This window comes from Anomaloglossus baeobatrachus, chromosome 11, assembly GCF_048569485.1.
Source record: "Anomaloglossus baeobatrachus isolate aAnoBae1 chromosome 11, aAnoBae1.hap1, whole genome shotgun sequence".
NCBI lineage: Eukaryota > Metazoa > Chordata > Amphibia > Anura > Aromobatidae > Anomaloglossus > Anomaloglossus baeobatrachus.
The window spans coordinates 127,840,022-127,856,095 of NC_134363.1; the positions used below are offsets into that span (position 1 = coordinate 127,840,022).

Here is a 16,074-nt window from a genome sequence, read left to right on the forward strand (position 1 = left end):
CTTCAGATGTATCAAGGTTGAGAGCGGCGTCAGAATCAGAGCCCTGATCTGCCACCTCCGCTTCATCTTCCAGAGATTCCTCATGCTGAGACCCTGAACACTGTGATGAAGTCGAGGGAAGCTCCCGGCGAGCCCGCTTAGCTGGCCTGGGACTGCGGTCCGTGTCATAGTCCTCACCGTGGGAGCTATGAGTCGCCCCAGGAGCACTTTGCTGCTCCAACCTAGGGGGGCCTGGGGACAATGATTCAACAGTGCCCGGGATCTGTGTTACTAGTCTGGACTGCAAAGCCTCTAGAATCTTAGCAGACCATCTATCCATAGACTCAGAAAGTTTGTCAGCAAATACTGCAAACTCTGTCCCTGTCACCTGGACGGTGGCAGCCGATTGTTCCACCTGGGCCGAGGGTCCCACCAGTGCCAAAGGCTCCGGCTGAGTGAGTGTCACAGGGGCCGAGCATTGCGCACAATGAGGATAGGAGGAACCTGCAGGTAGCATAGCCGCACATGAGGTACAGGTTGCAAAGTAAACCTGTGCCCTGGCACCCTTGCTTTTTTCGGACGACATGCTGTTGTCTCCTTTTAGAGCAATCAGAGAGGGAATATAGCCAAGGCAACAGTGCGGCCGTACAGAGTAAATGTATACAAAGTATGGATATAAATATACACTTCTGCACCCAGGGGAGCAAGCACCTAGTAACAGGTGCTGCTTACCGACCGCCCTCAGCGTTTGTGTGACCACCAGATTCCCTGCCTGGGCTCCCAGCGCTGTTGGAGCTCGTCTCTGAAGATCCCCAGCGTCAGCCGTGCTGCTAGTAATGGCTGCTAGCGTTCTGTGAGGAAGAGGGAGCCGTGGGCGTGCACTAAAAAGTGCGGGAATCTGGTGCCCCACTGTGCACAGTGAGGGGGGAGGAGGATACAAAGTATGCTCCTGCCCTCAGCGCTGACGTTCCGTGCAGCGTCCCGCCCTTACTCCTGACTGGCAGGCCAGGGGGCGGGAATATGCGGCACTAGGCCGCAAAAGCCGGGGACTCGAGTTATAAGCGCGGCCGGCAAACAAGCGCGGCCAGCGCGGTAGTCCCGGCGCACCAACACACCCAGCAGCTGCTGCAGCGTGTATCAAACAGGCGCTCTATGCGCCGTCCCCAAGGGGACACAGAGTACCTCAGAGTAGCAGGGCCATGTCCCTGACGATACCCGGGCTCCTGTCCAGCAGATTCCCCCAGGGGCTGCGGAGGGAGCGCGGTCCCAGTGCCTGGAGACCGTTTAGGATCCCACTTCACCCAGAGCCCTGTAAGGGATGGGGAAGGAAAACAGCATGTGGCTCCTGCCTGTGTACCCGCAATGGGTACCTCAACCTTAACAGCACCGCCGACTCAGAGTGGGGTGAGAAGGGAGCATGCCGGGAGCCCTGTAATGGGCCCTCTTTTCTTCCATCCGATATAGTCAGCAGCTGCTGCCGACTAACTTGTGGAGCTTGCGTGCATGTGTGCCTCCTTCAACACAAAGCATAAAAACTGATGGGCCCGTGATGCACGGGAGGGTGTATAGCAGAGGGGAGGGGGTTACACTTTTTAAAGTGTAATACTTTGTGTGGCCTCCGGAGGCAGAAGCTATACACCCAATTGTCTGGGTCTCCCAATGGAGCGACAAAGAAATAAAATTTTAAGCAAAAAATGTGGTCATGACACACTTATCAGGCGAGGATCTGCTGCTGACACAGTTATGGGGGTAATGTCCCCAAATTCTCTACTAAGGTACCCCATCCTGATAATGATCCTCCTGCATTTTATATTTGTCCCTCATCCTGGTATATATTGCCATCCTGCTATATACCGCCATCATGGTATAGCCCCCATCCTGCTACATGGTGCCATTCTGGTATATGCCCTTATCCTGCTATATACCGCCATCCATCCTGCTATGTACCCCCATCCATATCCTGCTATATACCCCCCATCCATATCCTGCTATATACCCTCATCCTGCTATATGACCCACTACATGTGGCACACAAACAAAAAAAAAAAAAACACAAAAAACACAAAAACCTTTTATACTCCCCTTTCCTCGCTCCATGCAGCATCGCTCCTCCTCCTGTCAGTGCCGGCAGCAGCGCCGCTGGAGTGTGGAGCCGTCCCCCTGCAGCATCGCTCGTCCTCCTGTCTGCTGACCTGTGTGGAGACTAGCGGTGCACACAGGGATCATGTCATCGCTGTACTCGCCGCTCTCTACACAGATCAGCTGGCCGGCAGACAAGAGGAGATCGCGATGCTGCAGGGGAATGGGGACGGGTGAGTATACTGATTCACTGCCCCCCGCGCTGATGATGATGCGCGGGGGGCAGTGAATACAGCCCCATATGATTACTCCAGGGTGTAGTTGCCAGGGGTGATCACGCGGGCCGGCTCTTTACTATGAGCGCACCCCCCGCCCACCTGTGAGCTCAGGCTTCAGCGCTGAGGGATGATGGGCGTGCATATGAAATTAGCGGGCTCACGTGGTCACGGCAGGCTGCTATAGCCTGCTCATGCCACAGATGACTCGCTCCACCTCAGCACCCTCATTTCCTGCAGCCACATTCAGACTATAAGACGTACCCCCTCACTTTCCCCCAATATTTGGGGGGAAAAAAAAAAGGCGTCTTATAGTCCAAAAATACGGTAAATCCCCAGAGCAAGCAGAAAATGCTGGAAGATGTCTGTTCTGATATCTGCAAAACTGTGAGCGCCGCTCTGGTGTTGTAGGTTATAACTCAGTGCAAGTCGTGTTTTTAGAAGAAAGATTTAAAAATATGGTGTGTGAATACGGATTATGGGGCAATGAAGTGTGACCCATTCAACAGTTTTCAGGACTTAAGAAAAAATTAAAGAGCAGACAAACGCAATCCTCAAAGTTCATTTTTATCAATATAGAAATTTACAAATAAAAAAGGAAAAAAAAACGAAACGTCTTGAAACCACTCACTCCGTTCTAGTACATGTTTAACGACAGGGATATTTACATACAGGACAAGTGCACAAATTAACAACCTCCGGCTCAAAAGAAAAAAAAATGTTCACAGAAAATCAGGATGGATTTTCCAACATGAGTCAGTGTAGGTCCACCGGAAAATGCTACCACTGTGGATAGTCAGAATGTCCGCGGAGAGCGCGAGTCTTGGCACAGGGTCGGTCGTGAAACAGAAGAGCGCTTGGCTTCTTCCCCTGGGCGGTGAGCACTGTTGAAGGAACTCCACGTTTCCTCTTGGCGCGGCATTGAATGGACTTAAATAAGAGTTTCATATATAAAATAAAAACTTCATATACAAAAAAAAAAAGTCAAGTCTCTGAGTTTGATGTGTTTTCTCCTGGGTCAGAGAGACTGAGCAGGCACGGAGTTTGTTGTGTCATTGATTGTTCTGTCGCTTTGGTGGAGCCTTGCTCTTCCCTATGATCTTCTTCCTTCTCTTTGAGATTTTTCTTTGCTCTTACACACATGACGCATCCCTGGTGGCAATAAAAGACACAGGCATTAGATTCCCACACAATACTTACAATCATAACATTGCATTGTGGTGGTGAGGACTATGCATGTTCCACATTAATTCCTAAAACTGGCAGGTTTGTATTATTCTCTTATAGAGTGAATATCTAAAAAAGGAAAAATAATGTGAATTGTAACCCGTACTTGAGTGTCTATCTCCTGGGGAATTGTGCGGTGTCGGATCCACGAATGCACCTCTGCCAGCTCCTCCTTTTGTGCTTCAGTGAACCAGGGCTGCTTGTGCCGCATGGCAGTCAGTTTCTCCAGATCCTGTTTCAACAAAGTCTCCTTATCCCTGTAAAAAATTACGTAAAGTCTTTAAATAATATACTAAAGCAAGGATAAAGCTCAGCAACGAAAAAAAAGACTTGGCACTTCAAACAGAAGAGGCTTACACTTGTAACTAAATATATAATGCAAGGCAATCTAAGATTTGGGTGCATCTGTCCTTAAAAGTGACTCAGTCAGCAGATTTTTGCAATGTAACCTGAAGACCGCATGTTGCAAATGTTAAAACAGACTTCAGCCCTGCCTCTGTTATCTCGCAGTCTTTTTTTGTTTTCCTGAAATGTTAGCTTAAGCATCTTATCTTCATCATTAGTGGGTCTCAGCAGCCTGTGGGTTGGGCTATGTGCACATGCAGCATCTTTGTGGTGACCACAAAGATGCATGTTTTTGGTAAAAAAAAAAAAAAAAAAAAAACAAAAACGCCCACACCCTTGGCATGCATTTTTTTGCTGCTTTTTTTTTTTCTTTTTAAAGACAAATCTATTGACTGGAAGGGCTCAAACAATGGCAAAAACGCAGAAGGAGCTGACATGCTGCATCTTTGTGGTCACCACAAAGACGCAACCAAAAAAAACCCCTAACGTGCGCAAAGCAAAATATATGGATTACATTACACACTCCTCAACATTCAACACTAAAAAGAAAAAGTCATGGAATTATGGAAATCACAGGAAGGACAGAAACGTTACTGATCTGCAAATGATTCTGTGATTTCCAAAATTCCACAACTTTTTTTTCTTGGTGTTGCTACTGCAATGTTGAGGAGTGTATAACGAAATTTGTTAAAGGGAATCCGTCATCAGGTATTTGCCAACTAATCTGAGAACAGTATAACGTAGGGACAGAGATCCCAATTCCAGCGATGTGTCATTTACTGAAATGCTTAGTGTAATTTTGATAAAAATAACTGTTTAATCAGCAGTAGATTATTAGTACAGGACTACTTGATGCTGCAGGTAGTCCAGCAAATTCAGGAGCTCTGTATAACTGCTAGATCTGCAGCAGAGAAAACATTGATTTTATCACAATGACAGCAAACAGCTCAGTAAGTGACACATCGCTGGAATGAGGGTCTCTGTCTCTACATTATGCTGCTCTCAGATGGAGCAAAAAACCTGGTGACAGTCACTTTAAAACTTCTAAATTTACTTTCCCAATTTGCAATCAATACAATAAGCATTGCAATTTCTTACAATTAGAGCTCATTTACAAAAAAAAAAAAAAAAGTAATCTGTCAGTAAAATCAATTCCTGAAACCACACACATGTGGTGATATGAGCTAAAGAAGAAGCCTCATTCTTTGAGACGCATAGTCTCAAACTACTGTTTTCATCCATCCTGGTTTACTCCACTGGCAGTGCGGCTTTAACCCTTTCCTTCCTATTGTACCGATTTCTCCACTGCAGGCCCACAGCAGCAAATTCGTATATTATTCCGTGATTGTGGATATACAACCCCAGCCGGGAGAGCACATTATGCCATTGTACTCAGTAATCCCCCTGGTAAGACCCTACTGCGATTGTTGATTTACTATGTTTGTTTAAGCAGCAGAACCCTTATCATTGCTCTGACTATAAAGTCATATGCACGGCAGTCCAGCACACTCCCTCCTCTGATGGTACATTGACAGTGAAGTGTTAATCTCTATTACAAGCCTGCTAGACGGCTAAATCTAAAAATTGTGATTGTGTCATAACAGCTGAACCTACACATATGTAGTTGTTTTCAGGGTCTCTTTGCATACATCACGCTGCTCTCACATGATGTATAAAAAAAAAAAACCTGCTGACAGATTCTCTTTAAATGCCACTGGCAGAGATTGAAAGCGGCATTTAACTGTTGAACAACAGCTGGCGGAGCGCACAACCACTGCTGTTGCGGATGATGGCTGTATAATTTTGTAAATGAAGGATTCTAGCCTGTAAGGATAAATTGGGTACAGGCAGAACTTTGACATATACTGCACTTTCACGAGACATGCATTTGTCTAGCCCTAACAGTAAGTTCCAATAAACCCCGTGGGCAATGCTGAGGGCAGGATTAGGACAGTATAGTGGCAAGTCACAGCTCTTTAACAGGTTGCTATTTTAATGCAGAGGGGGAACAAAAGGGACTGTGTCTGTGCCGATTCTTACCTCTCTGGGATCTGATAGGTCATCATAACAGGGGTAGGTGTACGCTCTATCATAGTCCATATGGAGTCTCCGACAGCTTTTGGAAAGGAGTCCAGTTCCACAACTTCCTGGCGTTTATGTCCCTTCTTGGACGTATCGGAGGACTTGCTAGCGAAATACTTGCTACTGTTACTACTCCCTTTATGCGTAATAGAGAAAAACAAAAAAAATAAAGAATAAAACGTGTGGCACTGCTACAATGACTCCATTCTCATGCATACAGGTACACAGCTAACCATTATCCAGGTCTAGACCTTCAGATGATAATCAATGCTCAGAGTGCAAACAATTTGCAGGACACGAATACATAAATCAGTACTAATAATTGTGTCATTGCGTCCACTCTGATCATCTAAAAGCAAAAATAGAGCTTTGAAATGGGGAAGGCTGATCCCTACGCAGAGTCTGTACAGGGCAGAGTACATAAATGCAGATTTTTCTCTCGGTCACCCTGCATGGCCTCCGCCATCCTTATTTCAAGCTCTGTTTGCAGTCTGAGCTCCCTAGTCTGCGCTCGCCACAATGGACAGGCACAAATTAAGGGGCTCTACACTAAAAGCTCATTTCCCGTAAAACCATGTATGTGGTGATGGGCTAATATTTTGGATTTAGGAATAGGATAGGGAAAAATAAATGACACTTGTGCCGCTCAGTGAGCACAGCACGACTCGGATTTCCAGGTTCACAAAGTGAGTATTTTTTTCCAGCCTCCAAAATGACAATTGTGTAGCTAAATAGTAAGTAAAACTGATCCGTTACCCACATACATTACAGGAGGAGCATCTTCGTGGAGAACCCCTTTAATGTGTCCTGTTTAGAATAACGTTCCACTGTTAATACAATTTGACATCTACATATAACATGGAGTAATTGCACAAATGATCTACACCATGTGCTCCAGATACATCCAGAGCTGCATTCAGAGTTCTGCTGCTGACGCTCCGTCCCCACACTGCGGGGCATCATGTTTGCCCTCCACTGCGGAGGGGTTTATCCTCCTTACCCGATCATTTAATTTTACCACATTAATAACTCCAGGGAACTACACATATGAATATGGTTAAATAAAGATAAGGCCTCATTCACACATCAGTATTTTCCAGTAGTGTTTGTCTATATTCACACAGTTTTTTTTTTTTTTTTTTTGCTGCAAAATATGATTTCTTGGCAGTAAAGTTGTGTTTTTGTTGCATTTTTGGTGTCATATGTCTACAGTGCATGTTTAAGTAAAGTTAGTTTCATTCACCAAAAAAAAAAGCAGTATAAAAACGTGGTTGCTTTCAATGGTGAAAAAAAAGGAGCAAAAATGCTGAAAGAATGGACAGCAAGCTTCTTAAACAAAAAAACAAAAACCAAAAACAAAACCAAAAGAAAAAAAACAAAACCCAAAAAACAGCATTTTGCCATTTCAGTCAAGAAATAAAGAAATCGTGTGCATAAGATTCCTGGAATCTCACTGGTACTGTAAAAAGCTTTTATATTGGCATGGAATTGCATAAAAGCAATAGAAAAAAAAAATAATGCAAAAAATGCATGAAAAATGCCCTGTATGAACATGGCCTTTGTATGCCAAAGCCAGTAGTGGCACTTACAGAGAGAAACTGTAATTGAAAGGCTGACAGCTGTTCAGTGTTTTGGAGACGTGGCTGGTTTTGGCATCCAAAAACTGTTAAAAAATACTGATATGTGAAAGAGGCCTACTAAATATATAATATACAAAAAAAACAAACTGATAGTGACCGATGGGTACAGAGGGGAGTGGACACTGCTCACATGGGCTTACAGTCTACAGGGCAATGGGGAAGAAGGAGATGGTAGGTGGGGGTGGCAGCGGCTCCGGTGGTGGAGAGGAGGCAGCAGTGGGATATTGCAGGCTGCCTGTTTTCCTGAAGAGATGAGTTTTCAGGTTGAATCTGAAGGCTTCAATCATGGAAGACAATCTTACATGTAGATGGGGAGTTCCAGATTATGGTGGATGCTCATGAGACCTGTGCTGGTTTGCACTATCCAACCAAATAACGCCATCCTTTTATCTTCAAAAGCCTCAATGGCAACTATAGTTTTTAATATATTACACATTCTGCTGATCTATTGGAGTCCAGGTCCTGTGACCCTCACTGACCTCTCCAACTGCCCAAAAGCAAAGAGCTCCAGCATGCAGAGTGGTGCATGGGCTTAATAGAAAGTCCATAAGGTGGTCCACCACCGAGCGCATCTGCCTCCTGAGCTCATCGCTGCAGAGAAATTATTAGCGTCATCAGCGAGAGGCCTCAGAACATGGACCTCCACCAATCTATAACAGGGGTAGAACATACGAAAGTATACACAAGGTGGTCCAAAAGTAGGTGGACAGCATGTGTAATAGGGCTATGAAGGGGGAGATTTATCAAACATGAGTAAAGTGAAACTGACTCAGCTGCCCTTAGCAACCAATCAGATTCCACCTTTCATTTTCCAAAGATTCTGAAGAATGAAAAAGTAAAATCTGATTGGTTGGTAAGGGCAGCTGAGTCAGTTTCACTTTACACCATGTTTGATAAGTCTCCCCCTTCTTAACCCTATTACACATACTGTCCACCTACTTTTGGACCACCCTGTATGTAAAAAAACCACGCATCTCAAAGCGCATTGCAGCACAGTGTGCGCCAGATGAATGAAAAGAAAGTAGCAAGTTGTGAGGCCGTGCAACAGATTTCTGAATGCAGCTCTGGATGTGACTGGAGCAATAGATAATTCTACATAGTATCTTAACAATACGCTCAAGAGCACACCTACTCTTTAAACATGAAAGATACATATTAATTTGTTACATAGGTCTGTAGGTGGTTACTAGGTAAACGTCACGTACAGCCGATTAGTTATATAAGATATACACAAACACAGGAAAAATGACAACATTATCACATCTTTATTAAATCATGGGCTGTCCGGTAAAGCTGTAACACCTAAGGTTTCACTCTTTTCCAGGACTTCTCGGCAGACTTTATTTTACATCAGATGCCTGAAAATCTGGAAACTATCTACATGATAGGCTGAACAAGCTGTGCTGGGGAACGTCACTACGATGGCATTAACTTAAGCTTTTTACTCTGTTGGTGTATATAATAGAGATTATATATATACACACACACACACACACACACACACACACATATATGTACAAACATACACATACAATTGACTCTGTTGAGACAGATATATATACATACATACATACACACACACATTAAAATTATATAATATATATATATATATATTATACATATACACACACACACACATATGTATATGTATATTATACACACACTATTTATTCTGTTGGTGTGTATGTAAAAAATATATATATAACATATATTTTACTTTTGCTAAAAAAAAAAAATATTAGAATTTACATGCACATTTTTCATATATATTTATATATAAAGAGATACATTTTGTTATATAAACATATATTTTTTTTAAGTAAAAAATAAAATATATATACACATACACACATTTTATTTTTTACTTTCCAATATATATTTGTTTTTTTTCCTCAATATATTTTTTTCTGAGATATCTCTTTCTCTTTATCTATATATCTATCTCAGAAAAAAAAACCAAAAATATATATTTATGAGAAAAAAATCTAATATATTGGAAAGCAAAAATAGACAGACAGACAGACAGACAGACAGACAGACAGACAGACAGACAGACAGACAGACAGACAGACAGACAGACAGACAGACAGACAGACAGACAGACAGACAGACAGACAGACAGACAGACAGCTCTTGGCTCCTAGATTGTTCAATATGTTCTTAATGTGAAAGATGATATGTTGGGGGTGCTGTAGAAGAGTTACACACTTGGAAACTGCTCCAGCTTATTCTTCGGGTATATACAAAATAGGAGAGTAAGAGGCTAAAGCTCACTTCTACAGCTGGGACAACGTTTATTTTAGCACACGGAGGTAAGCTCACCATGCATTTCAAAGCTTAACCTGAATAACCTGATGTTGCTTCAAAACGCATAGTGATCTTTCCGCTGTGTGCTAACATAAGGGTGTCCCAGACATTGAAGTGAGCTTAGCCTCTTACTTCCAGAGGAGCCGACTCTTAGAGCCCAGCTTTTCCACCTACGGCACCCCCGGCAGATCATCATTTTCACATTTGGATCGTTGGATACACATGATGATTTGTTGGCAGCAGCCGTTCTTTATTGAGCCTGTATACTTATTGTACACTGTTCTTGCTCGGTGAGTTGTTCACCAAGGCTGAGTCCACATGGGATTATGTGCAAGTCCTCGCATGACATTTGGCTCATGCTCGCAGCACAGCGGGAGCAGTGTGTCATGTGAGGGCCTTGCGACTGTAGTCTGTTCGATCAGACCACAGTGGTGGAATGGAGGGCCTGCGCTGTGGTGGAGACGGAGGGATATATCGCCCTATCTTCTCAGTTGCCAGCTGATGAGAGGATCGCACTGCTCTCGCTGCACACCGGTGTAACACGAGAGCAGTGCGATGTTTCTCTCACCCAATAGACTTACATGGGTGCGAGTGGAACATGATCGCATTCCACCCACAGCATGCTCCGACTGTTTTATCGGTCCGATTAGGGCTGAGAAAATAATTGCTCATGGAAGCTGCCCCATAGAGTAATATTGGTCCAAGTGGAATGCAATTTTTTATCGCATTGCACTTGCACAGTTTTTCTCGCCATATGTCCTAGGCCTAACTTCCTTTATTTCTTTTCCTTACACTGGATGACCGCCTGTGTGCGGACATTTGTTCTTTTTGGTTCTTCTTAGACTTAGATTATTTAATATAGTTGTGATATTATTGTCAGTTTTTTCAGTGTGCACAATATTGTGTTAAGATATGGTTATAGATGGTCTAAAAACCCCAAGGATTTGCTCACTATACGTACCCCTTTATTACTTTTTATAAAGAGACTAACAATGCACCCGCAAGCAACATTATATGGCTATATTATATGACCTCCTGCGACATGACCAACCTCAGCACAAGTCACAATATCTAAACCCGCCCGGTACGTTACCCTACCATTGTCTGGATGTTAGACCTTTTAAAGGTGAATACAAACCAAACAAAAGACATAAATGTCAGGGTCACTCTGGGAAAGTGAAATTGGTGGAAAGGACACATATGTCACCTGTAAAACACATTAGAAACATTATCTTTAGTAAAATAACCAAGCAATGGTTAAAAACTGGAAACAAAAGAAAAAAAAGGAAAAAAAAAAGAAGGAAGAACAAAACAACGTAGAATTACAAATCTTCATAAGAGAAGTTTATAATTAGTGATTTCCACAACTGGTTAATTGTTGTTGAAAGATACAAAAAGTAAGAGCCTTGACATAAAGCCGTCACAGGTTACTTACCCATGGCTCTTGGCTATATGGTCAATGCAACTAAGATGATGTGTCCAGCCCTGCCACCACCTAGAATGTACGCGCTTTATTCAGTTATGCACCGATACCAAACAATCTGGTATACAGTTCAAAGCAGAACAAGACATATTAATTGTGCTGTTAAGTCCATTGTTTGAGCATCGTCAGACTAGGATAATGGATACTTACAATAACACACTAATTATTTATGTGAAAACTCTCAGTCACTTCATACCTATGCCACTTCCTGAGGTCCCGTTTGAGGTAGAACCGTTTGACCTAGACCCTAACGAGCTGGAGTTAGCAGATCCGCTTCCTGAAGCGGCCGATCCAGTGCCAGACTGGGAATCTTCTTGTAATAAGAGGTCAAAAAGTTCACTAGATGCCGAATGGCTGTCATTGTTCCCACTGTCCTCTGCTGTGTCCACCTGAAATAAGGAATATCATGAGGATGGAAGTTATCAGATACAAACAATCTTTTCCACATATTTTGCATTGGAACCTTTAAATATCACATTTGTGCAGAACTTCTCTAATAATATATATCTATTATAATACCGCCCCAATATACAAGAATATAACTACTATAATACTGCCCCCAGCCATGTACAAGAATATAGCCACTATAATACTGCTCTCTACATACAAGTATACAACTACTATAATACTACCCCCATGTACAAGAATATTACTATACTACTACCGCATGTGTGCAAGAATATAGGTATTATAATACTGCCCCCTAGGTACAAGAATATAACTACTATAATATTGACCATATATGCAGAAATTTATCTATAATACTGCTCCTATATACAGAAATGTAACTACTATAATGCCAAATACGTACAAGGTTACTACTATAGTACTGCCCCGATGTACAAGATTATAATATTGTCCCCTATTTACAAGAATATAATTACTAGAATACTGCTCTTATGTACAAAAATATAACCACAATAATACTACCCTTACATACAAGAGTATAACTACTATAATACTACCCCTACATACAAGAGTATAACTACTATAATACTGTCTCTACGTACAAGAGTATAACTACTATAATACTGCCCCTATATACAAGAATATATCTACTATAATACTGCCCCTATATACAAGAATATATCTACTATAATACTGCCCCTATGTACAAGAATATAACTACTACAATACTGCCCCATATATAAAAATCTAAATGGAATTACAATCTTTGTTGTACAAAATGATATGCCATGGTTTCCCAAACTAAGAACACAACTCACACATTTAATGTCGGGTTGGTTTTCTGTTGTGGTTCCTTCAGGAAGCTCTGCTGGTTTTGGCAATTCTTCCTGGAGAAGGACCAGCTGTAATGGAGAACTGCTTCTAGAGTTACTAAAAAGACGTGGATCATCACTCTGAACGTCCTGCTGCTCATCTGCTGACATGGGAGAGGATGGGCGAGATGCTTGGTCCATAAAGTCTGTGGGAATTTGGGATGGCACAGTTTGGGGAGCAACTGGCATTCCAGTGTATGGATAAGAAGGTGGACATGGGTATTGAGTGGGGAAGAATGGTTGAGGTACCTGCTGGTTCATGGGTGGGTACATATTATAATTGGGGAGGAACACAGCCATTAATGTTCCCATGTATGGGGAGGGGAAGGTGGGGAACGGCTGCATGTTGTAGGAGATGTTCGACTGTGGGATAGACTCAGGAGCAGCTGTTGAATTGGTACCGTCTCCTGCTACCGTGGTGCCCATGTGTGGGACCTGGAACCCTGGCATGGGATAACCTGGTTGAATTGGGAACATCATTGGAGCCGAGAAGGCCATGTTTGAGGGACTTGGGTTTGAGACTTCAGATGGTGGCCAAGACTGTGGCAAAGGTCCTTGCCTTCTCAGTCGCGGTGGGAGATTGGGGTGAGATCCGTTGCTGTCTGATGATTCCATAGGTTTCTGCCTCTTGTGCTTGTTTTGTTTTTTACTCTTTTTCCAAGCAGCTGGAGCAGTGTGCTGAGAAGAATGTTCCCCTGAGAATACAAAGGAAATCCGAATGGTACATGTAATTAACACCTCCATGCACCATGTAATACCATCATGTCCTGGGATGGAGTAAGCTCAGGAGCTGTGCCCATGCAATTTGCACCAGGTGTCAGCCGTGTTGGCCGGGATCAGAGTTAACTCCAATTTTTGCCATTTCATCATTCAAATCTTACACAAACTCCTCTTAGTATCAATGCATCATGTACTTAACCTTTACTATAAAATGAACTTGCTATTTATCCCACAAGGGAAAGGCAGAGGAAAACAATAGAATCTAAAGTAATCAAGAAGTCGTCAACACCGCAAAATGGTCCCAATATAAAGGTGGTGTCACACACAGCGACAACGACAACGACGTCGCAGCTACATCACCATTTTCTGTGACGTTGCAGCGACGTCCCGTCGCTGTCGCTGTGTGTGACATCCAGCAACGAGCTGGCCCCTGCTGTGAGGTCGCCGCTCGTTGCTGAATGTCCAGCTTCATTTTTTGGTCGTCGCTCTCCCGCTGTGACGCACAGATCGCTGTGTGTGACAGCGAGAGAGCGACGAAATGAAGCGATCAGGGAGCAGGAGCCGGCATCTGGCAGCTGCGGTAAGCTGTAACCAAGGTAAACATCGGGTAACCAAGGTGGTTACCCGATATTTACCTTCGTTACCAGCCTCCGCCGCTCTCACGCTGCCAGCGCCGGCTCTCTGCACATGTAGCTGCAGTACACATCATGTAATTAACCCGATGTGTACTGTAGCTAGGAGAGCAAGGAGCCAGCGCTAAGCAGTGTGCGCGGCTCCCTGCTCTCTGCACATGTTGCAGCACAGCGACGCGTGTCGTTATGATCGCTGCTTCGGCTGCTGTGTTTGACAGCTAAGCAGCGATCATAACAGCGACTTACAAGGTCGCTGCTATGTCACAGAAAATGGTGACGTAACAGCGACGTCGTTGTCGTTTAGTGTGACCCCAGCTTAAGACTACAACTAGTGCAGAAAAAAAACCCAAAACCAGAAAGGCCCACACACTGCCCCATGGACACAAAACAAAATTCTCAAACAAACTACTAAATTGCTGTATTTTCAAATCCCAATAACAAAAAAAAAAAAAAAAAAGTTATAAGAAAAAAGTTAAAAGAATATGAAAACCTTTGGGGACTTTTTTTTTTTTTTTTTTTAACATTTAAAGGGATTGTCCACTACTTGGACACCCCTTCTCATTGCTTATATGTGCCCACATTAGAAAAAAAAAAATAATATCTTGCCTCCAGGGCCAACGCGTTTCCAGCGATGTCGGAACACTCATTGCCGTAATCCACGTGACATTGTTATGGCACATTCCTTAGTCAAACCTGTTCTGGTATGAGCATTATCTGTGTCTTACAGAGCTTCTCTCAGCTGATTTAGGACTGCAGTAGCTTGAACTGAGAGCAGCTCAGAAAAAGGCAAGACAAAAAAGGTTACTCACTCTTCCTTGAGCTCAATGATTGATTCTTGTAAGGAGACATAAGCCCTGCAATGCTCCCAGAGGAGCATTGCATAGCTTATAAGTCTCCTTACACTGGCATGTCACTCTCTACATAGAAAAACCATTACCCCTTACACACCAGGGAATCGTATGACCAGTAAAAGCTGCATTGCAGGCTGCTTAAAGTTAACCAAGAATCTGCCATGAGCTCAGGGACGAGTGTCTAACCTTTTTGTCTGTCCTTTTTTCTGAGCTGCTCTCAGCTGATTTATAACTCCAAAGCTCAGTTACACCTACAAGTCATAAATCAGGTTGAGAGAAGCTCAGTAAGGCCCCCTTCTCTTATCCGTGCAAAAAACAAAACATTTTGCACAGTCCGTTGTGGAGTTCTGTTTGCTACAGTCAGTGTGTGTCATCAGTGTGCTGTGTGACATCTGGACAGCATGAACATGTATACTTATCTGTCTCCGGCACTGCTGTCACACTTGCTTCCGGGTCCGCAGTCAGTGCAGTGACTATTCATGAGGCATAACGAGCAAGACACAAAAGAAACAGAAGCGCCGGAGACAGCGAAGTATAAAAATCCATTTCATTTCAGTGAGGTGTCTTCCGGTACATGTTTCACGGATCACATCAGTGTGCTAACCATGCTGCTGGTCAAAAACAGACATGTCGCCATCTGAAGCACGCGGACTCCACACAGACCATGTCAAACACAGACGTTAACAAACCTATTGAAATTTATTGGTCTAAGTGTGTCTGTGTCTCCGGTACGTGTGGAAACGGAAACACACGTACCGGAGACACGAATATGTGGAGGAGGCCCAAGACACAGATAACACCGTTACAACTCACACCAGAACAGGCTTGACTAATGGATTCTCACTTCTCATTCTGCAGCCAGCAAGACTATGGCTAGCTATATACAGCAGGTACAAGTATTTTTTAATGAAACCCATTATTTTTAGCCAAACATACATGGATTTAAATATTAAATAAAAATAGCATTGAAGCAGTTTATATTCTTCAAGCAATAACAGCCACTGCACAAAAGAGTACCATTTCCCAGAAGAAAAAAAAAAAAAGTTATACAGCTACACTTTTTTTTTTTTTTTTGGGGGGGGTGGAGGGATTCTTGAGTCCCCAAATTAGGCTTTGTCCTGAAAAGGTTAATAACAGAGAAGTTTGTTTTTATGCAAGGTGCCTCTAAAATGAC

The 16,074-nt window shown here is 43.2% G+C and overlaps 1 protein-coding gene across 3 annotated transcripts in view; it reads right to left on the reverse strand.

Moving 5' to 3' along the window:
- Nucleotides 1-2,883: 2,883 nt before the first annotated feature.
- The window catches only part of PER3 (period circadian regulator 3), a 53,328-nt gene continuing 40,137 nt past the window's right edge, over nucleotides 2,884-16,074 (reverse strand). For 2 of the 3 annotated variants that reach the window (XM_075328227.1, XM_075328228.1), the window contains exons 18-22: nucleotides 12,644-13,392; nucleotides 11,614-11,806; nucleotides 5,946-6,123; nucleotides 3,667-3,817; nucleotides 2,884-3,485 (exon numbers count right to left, since the gene is read on the reverse strand). In XM_075328227.1, the coding sequence (XP_075184342.1) occupies nucleotides 3,318-3,485; nucleotides 3,667-3,817; nucleotides 5,946-6,123; nucleotides 11,614-11,806; nucleotides 12,644-13,392 (1,439 nt within the window). In that variant the 3' untranslated portion in view covers nucleotides 2,884-3,317. Of the gene's footprint in view, nucleotides 3,486-3,666; nucleotides 3,818-5,945; nucleotides 6,124-11,072; nucleotides 11,142-11,369; nucleotides 11,430-11,613; nucleotides 11,807-12,643; nucleotides 13,393-16,074 lie in introns of those variants that run through there. The other variant, XR_012727532.1, reaches the window with a different exon arrangement.